Source organism: Pteronotus mesoamericanus, unplaced genomic scaffold, assembly GCF_021234165.1.
Source record: "Pteronotus mesoamericanus isolate MK-2021 breed Mesoamerican mustached bat unplaced genomic scaffold, CSHL_Meso_final contig_246, whole genome shotgun sequence".
Lineage (NCBI taxonomy): Eukaryota > Metazoa > Chordata > Mammalia > Chiroptera > Mormoopidae > Pteronotus > Pteronotus mesoamericanus.
The window spans coordinates 12,410,909-12,429,039 of NW_026555104.1; the positions used below are offsets into that span (position 1 = coordinate 12,410,909).

At 48.2% G+C, this 18,131-nt stretch overlaps 2 protein-coding genes across 3 annotated transcripts; one reads left to right on the plus strand and one right to left on the minus strand.

The window, feature by feature from the left end:
* The first annotated feature begins 793 nt into the window (after positions 1–793).
* GEMIN4 (gem nuclear organelle associated protein 4) lies at positions 794–7,201 on the plus strand. Its single transcript, XM_054573280.1, has 2 exons — positions 794–878; positions 3,905–7,201. Exons 1-2 carry the CDS (start codon positions 869–871, stop codon positions 7,069–7,071), a joined length of 3,177 nt encoding a protein of 1,058 aa, XP_054429255.1. The 5' UTR covers positions 794–868; the 3' UTR covers positions 7,072–7,201.
* Positions 7,202–9,238: 2,037 nt separating this feature from the next.
* Positions 9,239–15,796, minus strand: TLCD3A (TLC domain containing 3A). 2 transcript variants are annotated; one of them, XM_054573281.1, is made up of 5 exons: positions 15,671–15,796; positions 15,155–15,238; positions 11,551–11,755; positions 10,376–10,471; positions 9,239–9,919 (listed from the first exon to the last, which is right to left on the minus strand). In XM_054573281.1, exons 1-5 carry the CDS (start codon positions 15,790–15,792, stop codon positions 9,650–9,652), a joined length of 777 nt encoding a protein of 258 aa, XP_054429256.1. In that variant the 5' UTR covers positions 15,793–15,796; the 3' UTR covers positions 9,239–9,649. The 2 variants fall into 2 exon arrangements, with proteins under 2 accessions (XP_054429256.1, XP_054429258.1); XM_054573283.1 differs by lacking the exons at positions 9,239–9,919; positions 11,551–11,755 and having other exon boundaries at positions 10,414–10,471.
* Positions 15,797–18,131: the final 2,335 nt, after the last annotated feature.

Below are 18,131 nucleotides of genomic sequence, written 5' to 3' on the forward strand. Positions count from 1 at the left end.
GCTGGAGGGGGGCGAGTTAGAAAGCACTCGTGCTGGCGATGAAGTCTGGGGAGAAGGGGAAGGGAGTAAAGGAGACAGGGTAATGTGCGTTTTTATAAAGTACACGTTACAAACTGGGGCCCCCTGCATTGGATCTCTCCCCACAGTGGTTCTAGCTCGCAGAGCGCAGTTTCTGGAGAGGACAACCATTAACATTTCGAAGGCGTCTCTGATAACAGAAAGTTAAGGAGCTTCTTCAGCCTTGGCCCGAAGGAGGCGCACTGGGGTGCGATTAAGAGGCTGTGGTGCTTGTATGTCACAGACGGGAAGACCCGCTGCTGGGGAGGAAGCGTGTTACCACAGAGGGGCGCGTCCGTGCTGATTAGTGGGCAACCTGGCAATGGACATGCAGTGTGGGGTTACTGGGTGAAGCAGAATGCGTGGCCAGGGACCTACTGGGATCGGGAAGCAGGGCGGGACTGGACACTGGAGATGGGCGGCTGAGCCAAAGATCTGAAATGGAAAGCGCCGGGCGGAGGGGCCGGGGCCAGGGTCAGGACCCGCGGGGAGAGAGGGGCGGGGCACGCTGAGGCCAGGGGGCGAAGCCCGGTACTAGCCTGTTGGCGGATTGCAGACCTGGGGCCGATAAGGGGCGCTGTGGGCTTGGCGGCCTCGACGCCGCGGGCTCGTACGTGAGGACCGCGCGTGCGCGCGGAGCGGCGGGAGCCGGCTGCTGAACCGCGCGGAGCCGGAGCTGAGACTGTGGGCGGGGACTGCGGTGCGGCCTATTGTCCCGCCCGCTTGGGACCGCCCGTTGTGCCGTGGTGCCTGCGCAGTACTCGCCGCCGTGCGGGGGAGGGGCGGTCCGCGCTGCTGCTGTGACGCCGCCATGGACCTAGGTGGGTGTCCGGGTACCCCTTCCCCGAGCCTGCCTGGGTCGCGCCCCGCAACGGGAGACAAGAGTGTAGCCGAGTGGACCTGGGCTAAGGGAAACCTCCGGGTGGAGGAGGGATTTTGGAGAGCTGGGGTATCTCTGGAGACCGAGGGTCGTGAGACCCTGGTCTAGCCTCGTCCTGGCTGCTCTTTGGCTCGTATCCTGACCCCTCGGCCCCTTTCCACGTGAAGGGCCAAACGGGTGTGAAGTTCGATTTCTTGACAGTGCGAGGGTTCGTGCACGTGCTTTGGAAAATGCCGGGCTTGGAGGAGGAATCCCGGATGCCCGACAGTCTCAGTTACTGAATGTCTGATAAAGTTCTTAAGCAAGTGACTTAGCCTCACGATAAAACGGATATGATAATGTACCCACTTCAGAGTTTTGGCGAGTTTTCATTGAGATCACGTGTATGCAGTGCCCGGTTCAGTGCCTTGCACGCAGCAGCGTTCATCAGACTAGCAGTTGTGGGGAGCTGTTGTGGCAGCTGAGATGGCGTGTGCACGTTCATTCATAATCCTGAGACAAAGTTTGGAAGAAGGGAGGGAGAGGCTGCTATAAATCGGTGGCTCCTTGCCCAGCCTCTTTACTCTTCTGGGACATGCTTCCACGGGGTAAGATCAGGAGCCTGCTCTGGGAGAGCTGGGGTGAGGCACCCCAAGGTGTGCCAGTAATACTGGGCTGTGGAGAAAAGTTCTGGTCCCTGACCCCAGCCAACTCTTTTAAGGGATGGAATGGCAGGAAGAGTTTGGAGGGAGCCCTACACCTGTGAATGATTTCTGCCTAACAGCTTTTTAGTTGCAACATTCTGAGCAAATTGTTTCTGAGTCTCAATGCCCCGGTCTCTAAAACAGGAATAATACAGTTCTCAAGAGGTTGATTTGAAGATTTAAAGAGATCTTACATGTGTACCACCATGTACACATGTAAGTGCCTGGTACAGAGTGACACTAAATCAATATAAAGTAGTGACCAGTTAACCAATAGTCATAAAACACTTGGCAGTGCCCTGGCTGCTGTAGCTACGTGGTTTTCGCACCAACCTGTGTGCAAATCAAAAGGTTGCTGGTTCAATTCTGGGTGAGAGCACCTGTCTGGATTGCTGCCCAGGTCCCCAGATAGGGTCGTGCAAGAGGCAGTCGACTGATGTTTCTCTCTCACATTGTTGTTTCTCTCCCTCCCTTTCTCCCTTCCCCTCTCAACATAAATTAAAAATAAGACTAAAAAAACCCAAAAAACGCTTGGGGGATTATCCAGCTATTAACTGCTCCTGGGGCTTATTCCTTTAAGTATATAAAGGCACATGTATTTACTTAGTGTCTCTGGAAAGTCGTTGTAGGGGCCAGACATCTCAGCCAAGCTGATAACGCAATAAAATTCAATTTACAGAGTCATAGGGAACATATTTTGGTTCTCTGGAGAGTAGCCTGAGCCAGAAAGAAGGTCCAGAACCCACAGAGAGACCCTTTCAGCCACCTAACCCTCCCTGGGGGGGCAGCCTCAGCCCCTGGGAGCCAAGGTGGATAGCTTTCACCTGTGGGCTGGGCTGCATAGAAGTGCTGATCCCTTGGCCTTTTGCTGCTCCCGTAAATGGTCAAAGGAGCAGGACATTCTTGAGTCGGCCAGAATCAGGAGTCTCTCTGTTGGCCCTTGGCCTGGGAAGCTGGGTTCTCCGGGATATGATGGACTGGGAAAGGGGAGAGGGATCAGGAATACTGACCGGTGAGCTATGTTTGTGCTCTGATTTATTTTCTGGCAAATGGAAACACCTCTGAGGAAGATGTATGTCTTTTCGTGTTTCTGAGTTCAGGAAGGCCAAGAATAGTGACAAGATTCTGATCCTGTCAACAAGGGAAAGATTGGGGGGAAACCAGAATTTATTGAGCACTTTATCAGGTTCTTTGTATCCTGATTCTTAGTGTAGATACATCTTGTTTAACTCTCACTGTCCCTGGGAGATGGGATCAGGAGCCAACAGCAACGACCCAGGGCCAAGAGCTACTAGTATGTATCATATGATCCTCATAATCATTATATGAAGTTCTGTACATATGCAGAATGGAAACTTAGAGAAGTCATCTATCCAAGGTCACACTGCTTTTAAATGCTGAGCTAAACTCATGTCTGATTAAAAATCCCAAGGCGTCTTCCTTGATAAGTCTCTGTGAGTTCATGGCGCACTGAAGGAAGGACTTTCCTTTCTTAATGTAGTGTGTTATTTTTTTTGGTCTACCACTTGGTTTCTACCAGAGAGCCAGGAATATGAGTAACTGTTTCCTCGATGGAAGAAGCAGTGGGGTGAATTGTTTCCCTGGAAGGCAGAACAGTTGAAAGCTGTTTGCAGAACAAGGCTGTAAGAGAAAAGAGGGAAGGCAGGGTTTGCCGGATTGCTTCTGTGCGCACAGCTCAGTTTCTCGTCCTACAATATATATTTGGTGTGGCCCCTGTAGTTTGATACTGCCCTCCTGCTGTCTCTAAACCCTTCTTCCCTACATCCTCTGCTGGCCCATCTTTTGCTTGGCGGGGGGTCTAGCGTCAGTAGTCTAGCTTTTCCTGAAGGGTCTCACTCTCTTCATTGGTTCCATTGATCCCCTCTGAGTTTCCTCCTGAGCTTCAGCCGTGCGTTTCCATTGCTGGAGGGCATCTCTACTTTAATGTTGTACGTCAAACTCCAAATAACCAAAACTGAACAGGGTTCCCTCCAAACCTGTCTGCGTCTCCTGTATTCCCTCTTTCCAGTGGTGCCTGTCTTCCCAGTTTCAAGCTAGAGTTTGGGAGTCCTTTTTTATTCCTTGGGTAAGTCCTTTTGACTAGCTCTGCATTGGCTCCTAGAACCACCACTTCCTTCCCGTCTCCCACTGACCCTATTTAGTACTCTTCTCTAACCCTGATCACGACAGCCAGCTCACCAACTGCTCTCTCTCCTTCTAACCTCTGCTTACTATTTTGAACATTTTCACCATACTCTATCTTACTCGACTTCTCTCTGTGCAGGACCCTTGAATATCTGTGAAGAAATGGCAGTTGTGCATGGGGGCTTTTTGCTGGCTGAGCAGCTGTTCCGTCCCAAAGCACTGGCAGAATTGACAAAGTCTGACTGGGAGCATGTTGGGCGGCCCATCACGGAGGCCTTGAGGGAGATCTCCTCTGCCACAGCGTGTGCCCAGCCCCTGGCCTGGAAGAGGAAAGCTCTGGTCATGATCTGGGCCAAGGTTCTTCAGCCCTACCCCGTCACCCCTTCTGACACTGAAACCCGGTGGCAGGAAGATGTGTTCTTCTCAGTAGGCAACATGATCCCTACCATTAATCACACAGTCCTTTTTGAGCTTCTCAAGTCTCTGGAAGCTTCTGGACTCTTCATCCAGCTCCTGATGGCCCTCCCCACCACCATCTGCCGTGCGGAACTCGAGCGCTTTTTGGAGCACGTGGCTGTTGACACTTCTTCAAAGGATGTGGCCTTCTTTCTCGATGTCTGGTGGGAAATGATGAAGCACAAGGGTGATCAGCAGGACCCCCTGCTCTCCCAGTTTAGGGCAATGGCCCATAAGTATTTGTCCTCCTCAGATGAGTTCTCCCACCCCCCAAAGAGGTTTAAGTCAGATCCAGATGTGTGTCCTACCATGCCTCTGCTGGCCATGCTGCTCACGGGGCTGAAGCAAATTCAAAACAGAATCCTGTGCCCAGGGCTGAAGTGCTGTGCATTAGCCAACTTAGCTGACATGCTGACCGTGTTTGCACTGATGGAGGACGACCCGCAGGAAGTGTCTGCAACTGTGTATCTAGACAAACTGGCCACGGTGATCTCCGTGTGGAATTCGGACACCCAGAACCCGTATCACCAACAGGCCCTGGCAGAGAAGGTAAAGGAGGCAGAACGGGATGTCAACCTGAGCTCGCTGGCCAGGCTCCCAAATGAAACTGTTTTCGTCGGGTTTGAGTTCCTGCGCAGCCTGCTGCGGGAGTGGGGGGAGGAGCTGCAGGCCATGCTCAGCAGCACCCAGGGGACAAATTATGACAGCTACCGGCTGTGTGACAGTCTGACTTCCTTTAGCCAGAACTTGAAGGTCTACCTGGATACCACCAGCTTCTCCAAGGAGGAGAGGCAGGTTGTCTCTGAAGTGGCAGAGTGCGTTGGGGATTTCCTGAAGAAAACGAAGAGGGCACTAAACAAGGGCATGGAGAAGGATATCACCGCCGCGATTGCCATGGCCATCATTGAGCAGAAGATGGATCGGCACATGGAAATGTGCTGCATTTTTGCTTCTGAGAAGAAGTGGGCCTTCTCGGACGAGTGGCTAGCCTGCCTGGTTAGTAACCAGGCTCTCTTCCAAGAGCCAGATTTGGTGTTAAAGCTACTGGAAACAGTGGCAGAAGTCAGCATGACAGACAGAGCCATCCCCCAATCTCAGATCAAACAAGTTATCAAGCTGATCCTAGAATGTTACGCAGACCTCTCACTGCCAGACAAAAATAAAGTCCTCTCAGGTGTCCTGGTTTCCTGGGGGCGAAAAGGCCTCTCTGAGAAGTTGTTGGCTTACTTGGAGGGGTTTCAGGAAGACCTCAACACAACTTTTAACCAGCTTGCACAGAGCGCTTCTGAACAGGGCTTGGCTAAAGCTGTGGCGTCCGTGGCCCGCCTGGTGATACTGCACCCGGAGATCACAGTGAAGAAAATGTGCAGCATGGCTGTGGTCAATCTCGGTACCCACAAATTCCTGGCTCAGATTCTTACCGCCTTCCCCGCCCTCCGGTTCACAGAAGAGCAGGGTCCAAATCCATCCACCACTTTCATGGTGTCATGCCTCAAAGAGACCATCTGGACCAAGTTCTCTACACCCAAAGAAGAAAAGCAGTTTTTGGAGCTCCTGCGATGCCTGATGCATCCTGTGAAGCCCCAGGGGATTCCAGTCGCAGCCCTCCTTGAGCCAGATGAGGTGCTGAGGGAATTCGTCCTGCCTTTCTTGATGCTTGACGTAGAAGAGGTGGACCTCAGTCTGAAGATCTTCATCCAGACTCTAGAAGCAAATGGCTGCTTAGAGGAATACTGGCTCCAGACCTGCTCTCCATTTCCCCTCATCTTCAGCTTGTGCCAACTCCTGGACTCCTTCAGCAAGTACTGGCAGCTGCCCAAGGAGAAGCGGTGCCTCTCTTTGGATGGGAAGGATCTGGTCATCCATATCCTGGAGCTCCTCTGTGAGATTGTATTAGCTAATGCCGAGACCTTCTCCCCAGACTCCTGGATCAAGTCCTTGTCCTGGCTCCACCGGAAGTTGGAGCAGCTAGACTGGACTGTGGGCCTGAGACTGAAGAACTTCTTTGAGGGCCACTTCAAGTGTGAGGTGCCAGCCACACTTTTTGAGGTCTGTAAGCTCTCTGAGGATGAGTGGACCTCCCAGGCCCACCCTGGGTACGGGCCAGGCACAGGGCTCCTGGCCTGGATGGAGTGCTGCTGCACCTCCAAAAACATCTCTGAGCAGATGCTCTCCCTCTTAGTGGTGGGTGTGGACAACCCTGAGGAGGTCAGATTGTTCAGCAAGGGCTTTCTGGTAGCCCTGGTACAGGTCATGCCTTGGTGCAGCATCCAGGAATGGCAGTGCCTTTTCCAGTTGACCAGGAGGCTTTTGGAGAAACAGCTCTTGCATGTCCCTTACAGCTTGGAATATATTCAGTTTGTTCCTCTGCTCAACCTGAAGCCCTTGGCCCAGGAGCTCCAACTCTCCGTACTCCTCCTGAGAGCTTTCCAGTTTCTCTGCAGCCAGAGTTGTCGTAATTGGCTTCCTATGGAAGGCTGGAGCCACGTGGTCAAACTCCTCTGTAGCAGTCTGACCAACCTCCTGGACTCAGTTAGGTTGATACAGTCAGTTGGCCCTTGGGCCCAAGGACAAGAACAGGACCTGACCCAGGAAGTCCTATTTTTTTATACCCAGGTATTTTGTCATGTTCTGCACATCATGGCCATGCTCCATCAGGAAGTGTGTGAACCACTGTACGTTTTGGCCTTGGAAATCCTCACTTGCTATGAAACCCTGAGCAAGACCAACCCTTCTATTAGTGCCTTACTCCAGAAGGTAAATGAGCAGCACTTCCTAAAGTCCATTGCCAAGAACATTAGCCCCGAGGAGCGGCGCCAGACCCTGCTGCAGAAGATCAACAACTTCTGATCTTTGTAGACCAGAAAACAGCTGCGCCTCCACTGGGTGGCGTCTCCAGGGGCTCCAGCCGAGAAACACAGACTTTTCAAGTATGTGAAATTGTATACATGCTAAAAAGTTTATGGCAACACCAGTGTAAAGAAAAAGTTTCTTAGGTATTTGTAACATACAAATTATAATAAAATTCTCATTTTGAGTTTCATTTTTTCTCTCTTGAATCTCATCAATAGCCTAGGCTTAGATACACTGAAATTGGACTCAGCAGGAATCTTAAAGATCAAGCTGGGAGAAACGCGATCATAACTGGGCTTCTCCACCCTAAAATTTGGTCAGTAAGTTCAAAGGTGAAACCTTCCAAGTGGAAAAATTATAAGGTATGTGTGTATTCTCTTGCACTGAAACCCTCTTCAAGAGTCATTTTGTGGTCTTTTGGAAAGGGCATCAATTAGGAAAAGAACTATTCTGCCACCAGTTGGCCATGTGATTTTGTGCCCAAAAGGCCTGAACCACTGTAAAACGGTAAAAGGAGAGGGTTGGACCAAGAAAATTTGGTGTTAGGGGTAGATTAAGGACCTCAGGAAAATGGCTGGCTTCTGAATTGAGGACTTATGCTGTAACTCCAACCATGCAGAGGATCCAGAGGAGCTGTGCTAAAACTGTCTGGTAAGCACAGCAGAGGTGTTCAAAGGATGAGGGTAATTTCCTGCTCAGAGCAGTTGTCATGGTTCTGAAGAATGAGTGGAAGCAGGGAACAGTGTAAACACATACGAATGCAAATTGAAGGTGGGGGCACCTATCACAGAACTGTGAGGACTGGTTGGTGAGGCGTTTGATTTGGGGGCAAGGGAGAGAAAAGGATCTCCTTCCTACCCATGCCCTCACTTAAAAGTGGGGCATTATTTAGGGGCCCTCCCCACTGACAGTGGGCTGGCTCTGGAGCCTACAGTTGGGTTTCTGCCCTCCCAGTTCCTAATTGGGATTCACCTCAGAAGAGGAAAAAAAAAAGGGCTTGAAGTTACGTGAGCACTGGGCTTGAACTCTAGGACCCTACGGTGTGTTGGAGCCATGAATCACAGAGTTAGAGTGAGGTATGAGATAGGCCCTCATGGAGGCTGAAAGCAGTGACACAGCCCCCTCCCCTCACACCCCTCCTTTGCCAGTTATGTGGATATGGACACAGACCAGAAGCAACGCCACACAATAGCCAGTCAAGTCAGGTCACAGGATGGGTCTTACAGGAAGTTGGTATTGATGTATTGTATTTCACAAATGAGAGTAAGTTGGGAAGTATTAGTGCAATTTAATCACCACAGGGGTGATTTATACAAGATACAATGACAGTGAACAAAACAATAAAAAAAATTAAAGCATTTTGCATTTTTTAAATGGCACTCATTAAAGATGGAAATATTCAAAATTTGAGGCACTGTTACATATTCAGTACTTTAAAAGTTCATGGACAACAAGGAATTAACAGGCACTTTTAAAAATCAAGTTTTCACTACCACTTGAAAAAAAAATTTCATGGTAGCAGTTTCTAAAACCCCTCCTAGTTGATAAGGAATGATTGGCACCAGAGAATCCCATTTGCAAATGGTGGTACATTCACATAGGAACAGGCTTTGGACCCCAAGCTCTAGATTATCAGGAGGCAGTTGAGATGCAACTTTTCTTGGTTTGGAATATAGAAGTCCATTTCCACTTCATGTGCAAAGGACAGTGTCAAAGAGTGGGGTTACCCAGTAAATAGCTTGGTAGCCATCTTTCCACTTCGCCCCTGTAGTTTTTAGCAAGAGCATCCTGTGTGTGTGGGTACTGGGAAAGCTGGGCTTGAAAGGGAATAGTATTTGTGACTGTTAGAACAAACACAAGTTTGACAAGGGTCTTACAAAGTCAGCCTACAAAGATGCTGACCTGTTAGCCTCCCTACCTACTCAAGTGCTTCAGGTTCCCGTCTCTGCCTCCTACCCGTCCCCCCACCCCCAACTAATGAGACCGCTGACTGGAAGTCAGTAGGCATGAGAATTCAATGTTGGCACATGCATGAAAGAATGAGGCAAAAGACCAATGGATTATCTAGTAAACAATAAAAAACTACCTACCCACAACTTCCCCAGGCCAACATCATAAGAAATTATTTCAAGAACCAAGTCATCACTTGCTTCTGCTGGCCCAGTATGTGTGGATATTGCCCTGAGTGTTTGCCAAAGTGGGTAGCCGCCAATATTAGGGCCAGCTGGGTGCCCAGACGCTTATCATCCCGGTCTACCTGTCTCCACACCCCACGCTTCTACCTCCCAGAGCCCTTGAGATAAGACCCAAGGAAGGATCCTTGGGCTTGCATTAGCCTTGCTGCCAGCGGAGATCTGACAGGATCCACTAGTTGTTACTAAGAAAAAAGTGCTTTTGCAAAAGGGGCAGGTTAGAAAAGGGAGGTAATATGAATATTCTTTAGAACTCAAACCCATCTGCTTATCAATACCCAAAAGGCCGAGGCCACCCAGGGCACGGTCTGGTCCGTGGAATACTGAGTGGAAGAGGCAGCTAGCGTGAGGAGGCCCCCTCACTGCCTGACTCCTGGGAGCAGTTATCCATCCTTTTCGGCTGGGGGAGTGTCAAAGAGCCCGGCTGCCTTCTTGCACAGCAGAGAAAACCAATAGATCTGGGGAGCAATGAGGAAGACATTGGCCACATTGCAGAAGAAGGGGATCCTGAATGGCACTTGGAACGGGCTTAGTTTCATCTGTTGGCCATAGGAACAGTACATGAAGGGGAAAAGGAGGATCCGACAGCAAAAGAAGGTGGTCAGCGTGAGGATCCCGTTCACCTTGTACAGCAGGGTGTGCTGCTGCTTTAGCTGCAAAAGAAGAGGGAAGGAGAATGCAGTCACCAAGAGGTTGGGCCTTCAGGAAGTGACTAGCCCAAGTCCCACAGCAGTAAAAGCCAAACGTTTAGCTCTCTGACACTTGGAAAAGTTGGTTGAGCACTGCTGTATTTATATATGCATATAGCTTTGTAGGTTTTCCAACAGTGATGCTGAATTTGACCTAAGCCACCCAACTGACAGGAACAGTCCATGAGAGAAAATCTATGGCCAGGAAAATAAAAACATATGAAGGACTATATCAAGTGTGAATAAAACATACAATTTTGTCCCCACTGGCTTGGAAGACCAATTGACCTTTTAAGTCTGTTCAAGGGTCTCCTACCCCACTGCTCCTGGCACTAAGAGATTTCTCTAAACCCCACACTCTACCAAGGAAAAGCAGAGACTGTGCCCCTCCACTGTTTCTGCCATTTCCTTCATACATGCCTGTATCAGAATTTTGCCCAGCGACACAAATGGAGTGCTCAGTTCTGCCGTGAAGATGCAGCCAACAAAGAAGTCCCCCTGTTCTCCCCTGAGCTTCTGCAGGTGAAGAGAGGAAAAAGGGAAATAAGACATGGAAGTTAAGGACTCACCAGAAGGAAAATTTTAACTACGGCTGAGAAACCACAAACGGAAAGGGAAATGATAAGTGGGCAAGTGTGGACCACTTAATACTCTGCTGTTTCCACTGCAATGGTACTTTGATGGTCCAATCACTAGGATCCAGAGGCAACTTCTGATCGGCTGATTGCATCACACACCAAGCTTTCTCTGAATTTCAATGGCAGCCGGAAGGAACTCTGCAGCCTACTTTTCGTATCTAACTTAGTCATGCCAAGGGCACTTAGCCAGGTCAGTTCAACAAAGTATGTGTCAGACCCTGTGCTAGACGTTAGGAAGACTTCTTAAAGAATGTAATGTGCTCTACCTTCTCCTTTTATCTTTTCAAGAAAGCAGTATACAGCATAGTAGAATAGCAGCTCTGTCATTTAGTACCACTGAGTGAGCTACATAAGCTCTTACAGCCCCAGTTTCTTCATCTATGGCATAGGGCTAAAAATTTCTAATGTTATTTCTAATCATTTCTAATTAGCAAAAGCTACGAGCTTTTAAATAAAGTGCCTGTCACCTGGTGGGCACTCAAAAATTACTAGTTTCCTCTCTGCATTCCTGTCTTTTCTCAGATAGTTTTTATGGCACAAATGGACCTGGGGAGAAGTTATGAGGCTATTTGCTTTGAGTATGCTTTTGTGACATCAAAACAATGCATATAGTAGTCTCTCGCACTGTTAGAGCAAATAATCAGTTGGCTGAGCTACTCTTGTTTTTTAAAAAATTCTTATGTTGTATTTTATATTGTGTTTATATTGTACGAACTAAAGACAGAACCTCTGGCAAAGGCCAGGGAATCACAAAGGGCTCGGGGACTGCCGGCAAGGACGATCACGAACATTTCTACAACAGGGGAATCTTAACTTTGGAAGCAGCCGGCACGATGAGAGTGGGTGAGGTTGGAAAGCGAAGGAAAAGGGGGGCTAATCCTGACTCCTAAGTATTGGTCTTCAATGGGAGAAACAACTGACCTAGATGGCTGGTGGCTATATCCTGGGAGGCCGTACCTGTGCAATTGGCACAAGGGCCAACAGAATGACCACATGGTGCGTGATCATGAGGCGGTTTTTACTTAGGTAATTTCGAAAAATGGTGCGGGAGTCTCTGCGGTTCTGTTCTCTGGTTCGGTACCATTCACACAGGTACATGGCGTAGGTGTCATAGACCATATATGGAACCAAAAACCAGACATATTCTCGGGCAAGCCAGTACCTGAAAGAAAGCATATGAGTGGTCCGTAAAATAATTATGGATGCCAATTATGACGGCGGGCTCAAAGCCAATCCCTTCTCAAATACGTTTCCTTCAGCTTTGTATTAATCAGATGTTTTTACTCCAAATACTTTACAGTGAAGATGCTGAAATTGACAGAGTGAACGACTTTCTTTAAATCACACAGAAAATTCATTTTAAATCACACAGAAAATTCATTTCAAAGGCAGAAAGCATCCATGTGTTTAAGTGACTAGCTGTCACTATTTTCCTGATGTAGCTAATCATTTGTAATGGATTTTCTGACATTTTATGTTATAAGCTGACTTTGATATTGATATCTCTACCAGTGATTCAACAGCCCCACCAAGAAACTGGTTTGGAAGGTGTCCCGAATCCCAATCCAATATTTCCAGTTTAACTCTACTCATTGCTCAACAGTTGGGAGTTTCCCCTTGTGTCTGCTTGTAACCCCACTGCAGGGAGTTTCTTGCAAGCAACCCTGACCATTTTCTTTACAATTCTGTAGCTAATCCCAATTCCACTCATTAAGAAAAATATGTCTGGAAATGAGCCTGGAGCTCAAGGTACCTTACAGCAGTCAGATACCAAAAGAGAAGTTGGGGCAAAAGACAAGTGTTCCCATTTACTTTGCCGAAGGAGTGAATCAATACTTGCTGAGTCAAAATGATAGTTTATCACTGCCCTAAAGCAGATTAGAAGGAAAGTCTAGAATTTCTACAATTTTGTTCCCAAATGATAAATCATAATTCTACAGAAAATTGATGTGGGAAAAAAATCTAAGTTGAAATTATGTCCTATGCTGGAAAGAATTAGATTCACTAAATCAGCAAATTTTTACTGAGCACTGTTTGTTAGGTAGAAGAAACAACTCAGTTTTATGATTTTCAAACTCCCTGAACATCAGAATCACCTGCAGTGCTTGTTAAGGCACCGCCCCCTGGACTTTTTTTTTTTTTAAATTTATTCTAGAGAGAGAGGAACAGGGTGAGAGAGAGAGAAAAGAACACTGATTTGTTGTTCTGCTTAGTTATGCATGCATTGATTGCTTCTTGCATGTGCCCTGATGGGAGATTGAAGCCACAATTTTGGCATATCCAGATGATGCTCTAACCAACTGAGCAACCCATCCAGGACCCAAAGACTTAATGGTATACATACAGCCCTCAAATCTGTCTTTGTAACTTTGTCTTAGGTGATTTCCTAAGGAGCCAGTCCATGAACGGCAACATCAGGAATATACTAGATAGTGCCTATTCAAGTTTCTGTTCCTGAATGATTCCACACCTATCAAAGCATAACTCAATAATGAGTAAACAATGAAACAGGGAAACAACAAAGGATGGAAAGTATACATATAGCTGAATTAATTAGCCAGATTCCACTTAGTGAAAAAGATGCAGTATTCTACTGCCCATAGATGGTCTCCATGGCCTTCTTAAAACAATTCCAAGTTAAATAAGTATAAAGAGCTATTAAAAGCTGAGCTGAAATATATCTGGCCTCTCCCCTTGAGTGGAACCTAGGGTTTTAATATTTTGTACATGGTACCAATTCAATAAGATCTGAAATTGTGGGTCGCTTGGTAGAATTCTCTCAAGATTTATTAGCAAGAGATCCAGATTGTAATCTTAACTATCACTAGCCTGAAACTTGGCTTTCTTTATAAAATGAAGATAATCCTTGTCTACTCTGACAAAGTTTTTGTAAAGATTAAAAAACTGAAAGTCCTTTTAAAAGTAAAAAGTACTATCCAAATGTAAGTGCTTAAATTGAGAAAATTGCCAAGAGCTGTGACTCTTAGCCCTTTTAGGGATCTAGACCTCTTTAAGAATCTGATGAAATCCTTGGACCACACTCTGCATATATATATATATTGGGGGGATATACTGATACCCCCTATCTATAGACAGTCTACATGAAGGCATAAAATAAAAAGGCATATAACAGAAAAATATTTGGGTGTATAGGATATGAGACCCAAAGGCCTTTTTTAATTTTTTTTATTTTTATTTTTAAAGATGATCTAGGTGAGCATCCTTGTGCATCCACATTAAGGAAGAGGGCACAGAAACATGTCTCTCTCCATTTCACAAGCAGAGAATCTAAGGCATAAAGATACACAAAACGAGGATCAGGAAAACCAAACTCAGGCTTCTTGCCATGCTCAAGACACTAAAACACACTACTTCTACAGGGTAAACACAACAGTGGTGCTACAGAACTGCAAGTTACTTGTGCGTAAATATCTTTTTATGAAATGTGTAGTGGTTGCCTGCTGATTGCCCTCCTGTGAGTTCAAGATAGTGCTGAGCCACCTCTGTCTTTATCTTTGCAAAAGAGGCTGGTTTCAAGCTTGATCTGACAAACTAGGTGGGGGCAGTGAGGGAGCTTGCCGCCTGATCACAAAATGCTCAATTAAGATAAAAACCGAACCCGGCCAAGCAAATGCTGTTAGCTTTTAATATATGTAATCAAAGTCACCTTACTGTCTTCTCTCAGCATCTACAATTCATCACCAAGAAAAAAAAAATGATCATAGCATTAATCCCAAGGAAGATCCAGGCACTACATTTGCAGGCCAGTGAGACAGGTACCCAACTCGGGCTCTCTTCCCATTGCAGACTCAACACGGGGAGGGAAGGGTCAGGATCAGACTTTCCCTGTATATTGACTATCTCTCTTCAACTTAACTGGGAGAAAGTAAGAGTGGTTCTAGAAAGACAGGTGGGAAAAAAAAATGGCTTCAAAAACAAACAAAACACCACCACTGACCAGGTCAAGTACTATAGAAAGTAGACCACCATTGTCTTTATGATTTGTTTCACTAGAGGCACATTTCCTGACCTGCCTCTGCACTGAGCTCTAACATATATATATAGGCCAGTTTTCTCAAAGCATCAGAACCCTCTTGACAAATCTTTAGCAAATCAGAGGAAAGAGGAGCAGCATTCCTAAGGCTCTGCTAACCACACTGCACTTACCCTGGCCAGTGAATGCTCCAGGCAGGGCTTTAGAGAGATCACGTAAAAGAGCCAAAAGCCACACTTCCACCTCTGAATAATTTCCAAACGTATCTATTTCATAAAGAACTTGGTTCAATGGACCACACTGTCCTCTCACATGCCACCTTAAATCAGGCTTAAACTCTGTCATTTTCTACCATTTCTTCAGTTTATTTTCTCCTAAGGTGGCCATGCAGAACAAGGTAAAGGGAGGAGATGCGAACTAATTATGGTGCACAAGTTTTCCCATTAATCAACTATCCAACAGCATGTGCTGATAAAGAACTAGTGTCTGAGAGCCACTAAAATGTGCAAACTTAGAAAAAGTTCAGTGCTGATATTTGTACTTCTTTCACCTGGCATTGGATGTTACCTGTCGCTGACCACGTCTTTACAGTGGAAGATGATGATGATCCCAGACCCGGTGGCCAACACAGCCTGCGCTGAAGAAACCAGCCTAATGTGCGGCAGAAAAGAAAAAAAGACGGGTGGGGGAGCGCACTCATTCCAGTCCCAGGAACAGCATAAAGCCCAAACTCCTCAACCTGACCTTCCCCTAGGCTTCCAGCGCCGGGAGGAAAATGGTAGGGCCGCCGCCGCGCTCCCGACCCCCAGGGCAGCTGGCAGATGTGTAGCGGGTTTCCCTCCCCATCCAGACCAAAGTGGGCAACCCTCCACCCCGCTCCCCTCTCCCTCCAGGACAGGACGCACAGGATCTTCCCAGAGCCCAGGCCAGTGCCGCAAAGAGGGGCAAGGAACTAGGAGGCAGCCCCCTCGCTTCCTGTCTACCCCCCTTTTCTCACTCACTGGGCGCAGGGCCGGGCTCAGGCGGGTCCGGGCAGCCCGCGCGCGGCCGGGTGGGGCGGGAGGCGCCGGCCTCGCCGCGTACCTGGTGCTGATCATCAAACAGTCGTAATAGGTCCATTCGGGCCGCGCGCGGCGCAGCGCCCAGGTGCTGAGCGCGAAGAGCCCCGGGAAGAAGAGTGAGCCCCAGGCCAACGTGTGCAGCATGGGTGCTCAGGGCTCAGCGCCTCGCTCGGCGCCCTCGGCGTGGCTCAGGTCGGCTCCACTCGGCTTCGAGGCTGCTGCGGCCCGCCCGCCCCTATTTCTACCCTCCACCCTCCACCCTCTACCCCGCCCCAGCCGGCCCGCCGCGACTCCGGCAGCCGCGGAGCGCTGGCCCTGATCCCGCACCGCCACTCCGCGTGACCAGGCCGGCGGCCGCGATAGGCGCGGGCTGGCGGGCTGGGGCGGGGTCTCGCCGCCACCGCCCCTGGGCCCGGAGGCTTCCCTGGGTTCCCCTGGCCGGCCTGCGAGGGGACCGCGGGGGCGAGCTGCTGCCTGGACGGGGGGCTGCGGTGCGGGGAGCCCAGTGGGGTCTTGGTGCGCCGATGCTGCGACCGGACAGGCCGCCCGCCAGTGGCCGAGGCAGTGGTGGGAAGGGCCGTGATTCTCAGGGCTTCTGTTCCGTCACCGTGGACGCTTCCCCCTCCCTCCGGGACCAGACCGATGAAATGCCCGCACCTGCCACAGCCCTCCTCTCCTTGCCAGCCCGGGCGAAGGGGATGGAATGGGAGGGGGAGGGCCCCGGAGAAAGCCAGGTAGGAAAACGCACTCGGTGGAGAACCCCTACCATCAGGGTGGGACGAGCCCTCCAAGCAGGGGCATTGCCCCATGCGAACCGAGCGACGGGCATCCCTCGCTGGGGTGAAGAAGGAAAGGGTGAGTGAACTCGTGGCTATCTGCTTGTCTGTGGCCTGGCTTATCAACTACCACGCATTCGTGCTTCCTAGGAGGAGTCTGAAGGAAGCGGTCTTCCTGCAGGCCAAAGATGGCATTTCCACATTCTTCCAACTGCTGCAATTTCTCTGGAAGGGACTGCTCCTAAAAACATTAAATCCTGCCACAGAATGCATCAGCTCCTCTCAGGTACACAAGGTGGAATATCATGTCTACAGATTTTCTGCGGCAGTACCATACTGCCTCTTGGCTTTGGGTCAAAGTACTACCCGGTCTTAGTGACTGTTTTGTTGTTGTTGTCAGTGGCTCTTAGTAAAAGTTCCAGGCCAAGTGCCCTAAATTGGGTGGACTGGAATCGATTCACTTTCACTCAGCACCAATTATGTGGGCCAATACAGTAACTTCAGTGTTACTGGCTTCTCTCTCTCTTGGGACTCACCAAAGTTACTTTGCTTTGACCGGTATCTTCCTCAGCTAATGTGGAGAAAAATACAATTCACTTATGCCTACTGCAACTGACAAGTATTATGGGTCTCTTCAAATCACCCTCATGCAAAACGCTGACAAAAGCGCCAGAAGAGGACTCTGGAACAATCCCACTCAGCCTCTCCGAGCCACTGTTTCCTCACTGTAAAACCAAGAGGCCGAATTACAAGCTCTCTAAGGCTCTTCCAGCTCTAAATTCCTAAGAGTATATGACTTTTATAAAGTAACATGATTTGTTTGATGCCAATTAAATTTCTCTAACATGGCAGTTACTGGTATAGAAACAGATATAGAGCAAAAAATGTTCAGATGAGATTTAGCAAATACTTAGAAAGCAGAAAGCCAATGAAAAGTGTGAAATTTCTTCCACTTAGGGCAACATTTCTAACTCAAATTCCCTGCTAACATACTTGGTGAAATGAGAAAGACACGGAAGTTTAGTAGCAAGGTATCTGATCAATACAAAGCTTTCTGTAGTTTCACATTTGCATGTGAACAAAGGACAGCTATCTGTAAACTTCCCATTCCTCTAGAACAAATCCGTGTGCATTCCACTTTTTACTCCTTACCCATTTATCCCAGTCACTCTAGCTTTTCCAGAGACAACTTGTTGGTTACAGTCCTCCCTACCTTTTCTCCTTAATGAGATCTACAACCTGTACCAAGGATGCTAAAACTTTTAAGTGGCAGGAACCCACCTATACCCTATGCAAGAAGTTGTTTGTACAGCTCTTAAGGAGTCTATGAAATGAAAACAAAAACAGATGTTTCACATACACAAGATAGCTAGTAAAATGTGTTGCCAACACTATGCTTTGAAGTCACCAGAATGCTTAGGTTGAATCACCAGAAAGCCAACAAGCATAAACATGAGTCTTGACTTTTCAAGGGATCAAACCCCCATGGGCAAATGATAAAGCCAAATAATAAGCACTAAGCCTTTTCGCTACAAACTTATACTCACCCTTCAAAAGTCTTTTTACATTTTTATTCTGAGAGTACATTTATTAAAGCTGGGGACAGGGAAGCAAGGAAGGGTTTAGCATAGGAGCAGCAACAGGAGAGAGACTAGGCGAGGCTGCCTAGCAAGGTTACCGGAAAGTGGGCCCAGCCGGGGCTGCTGT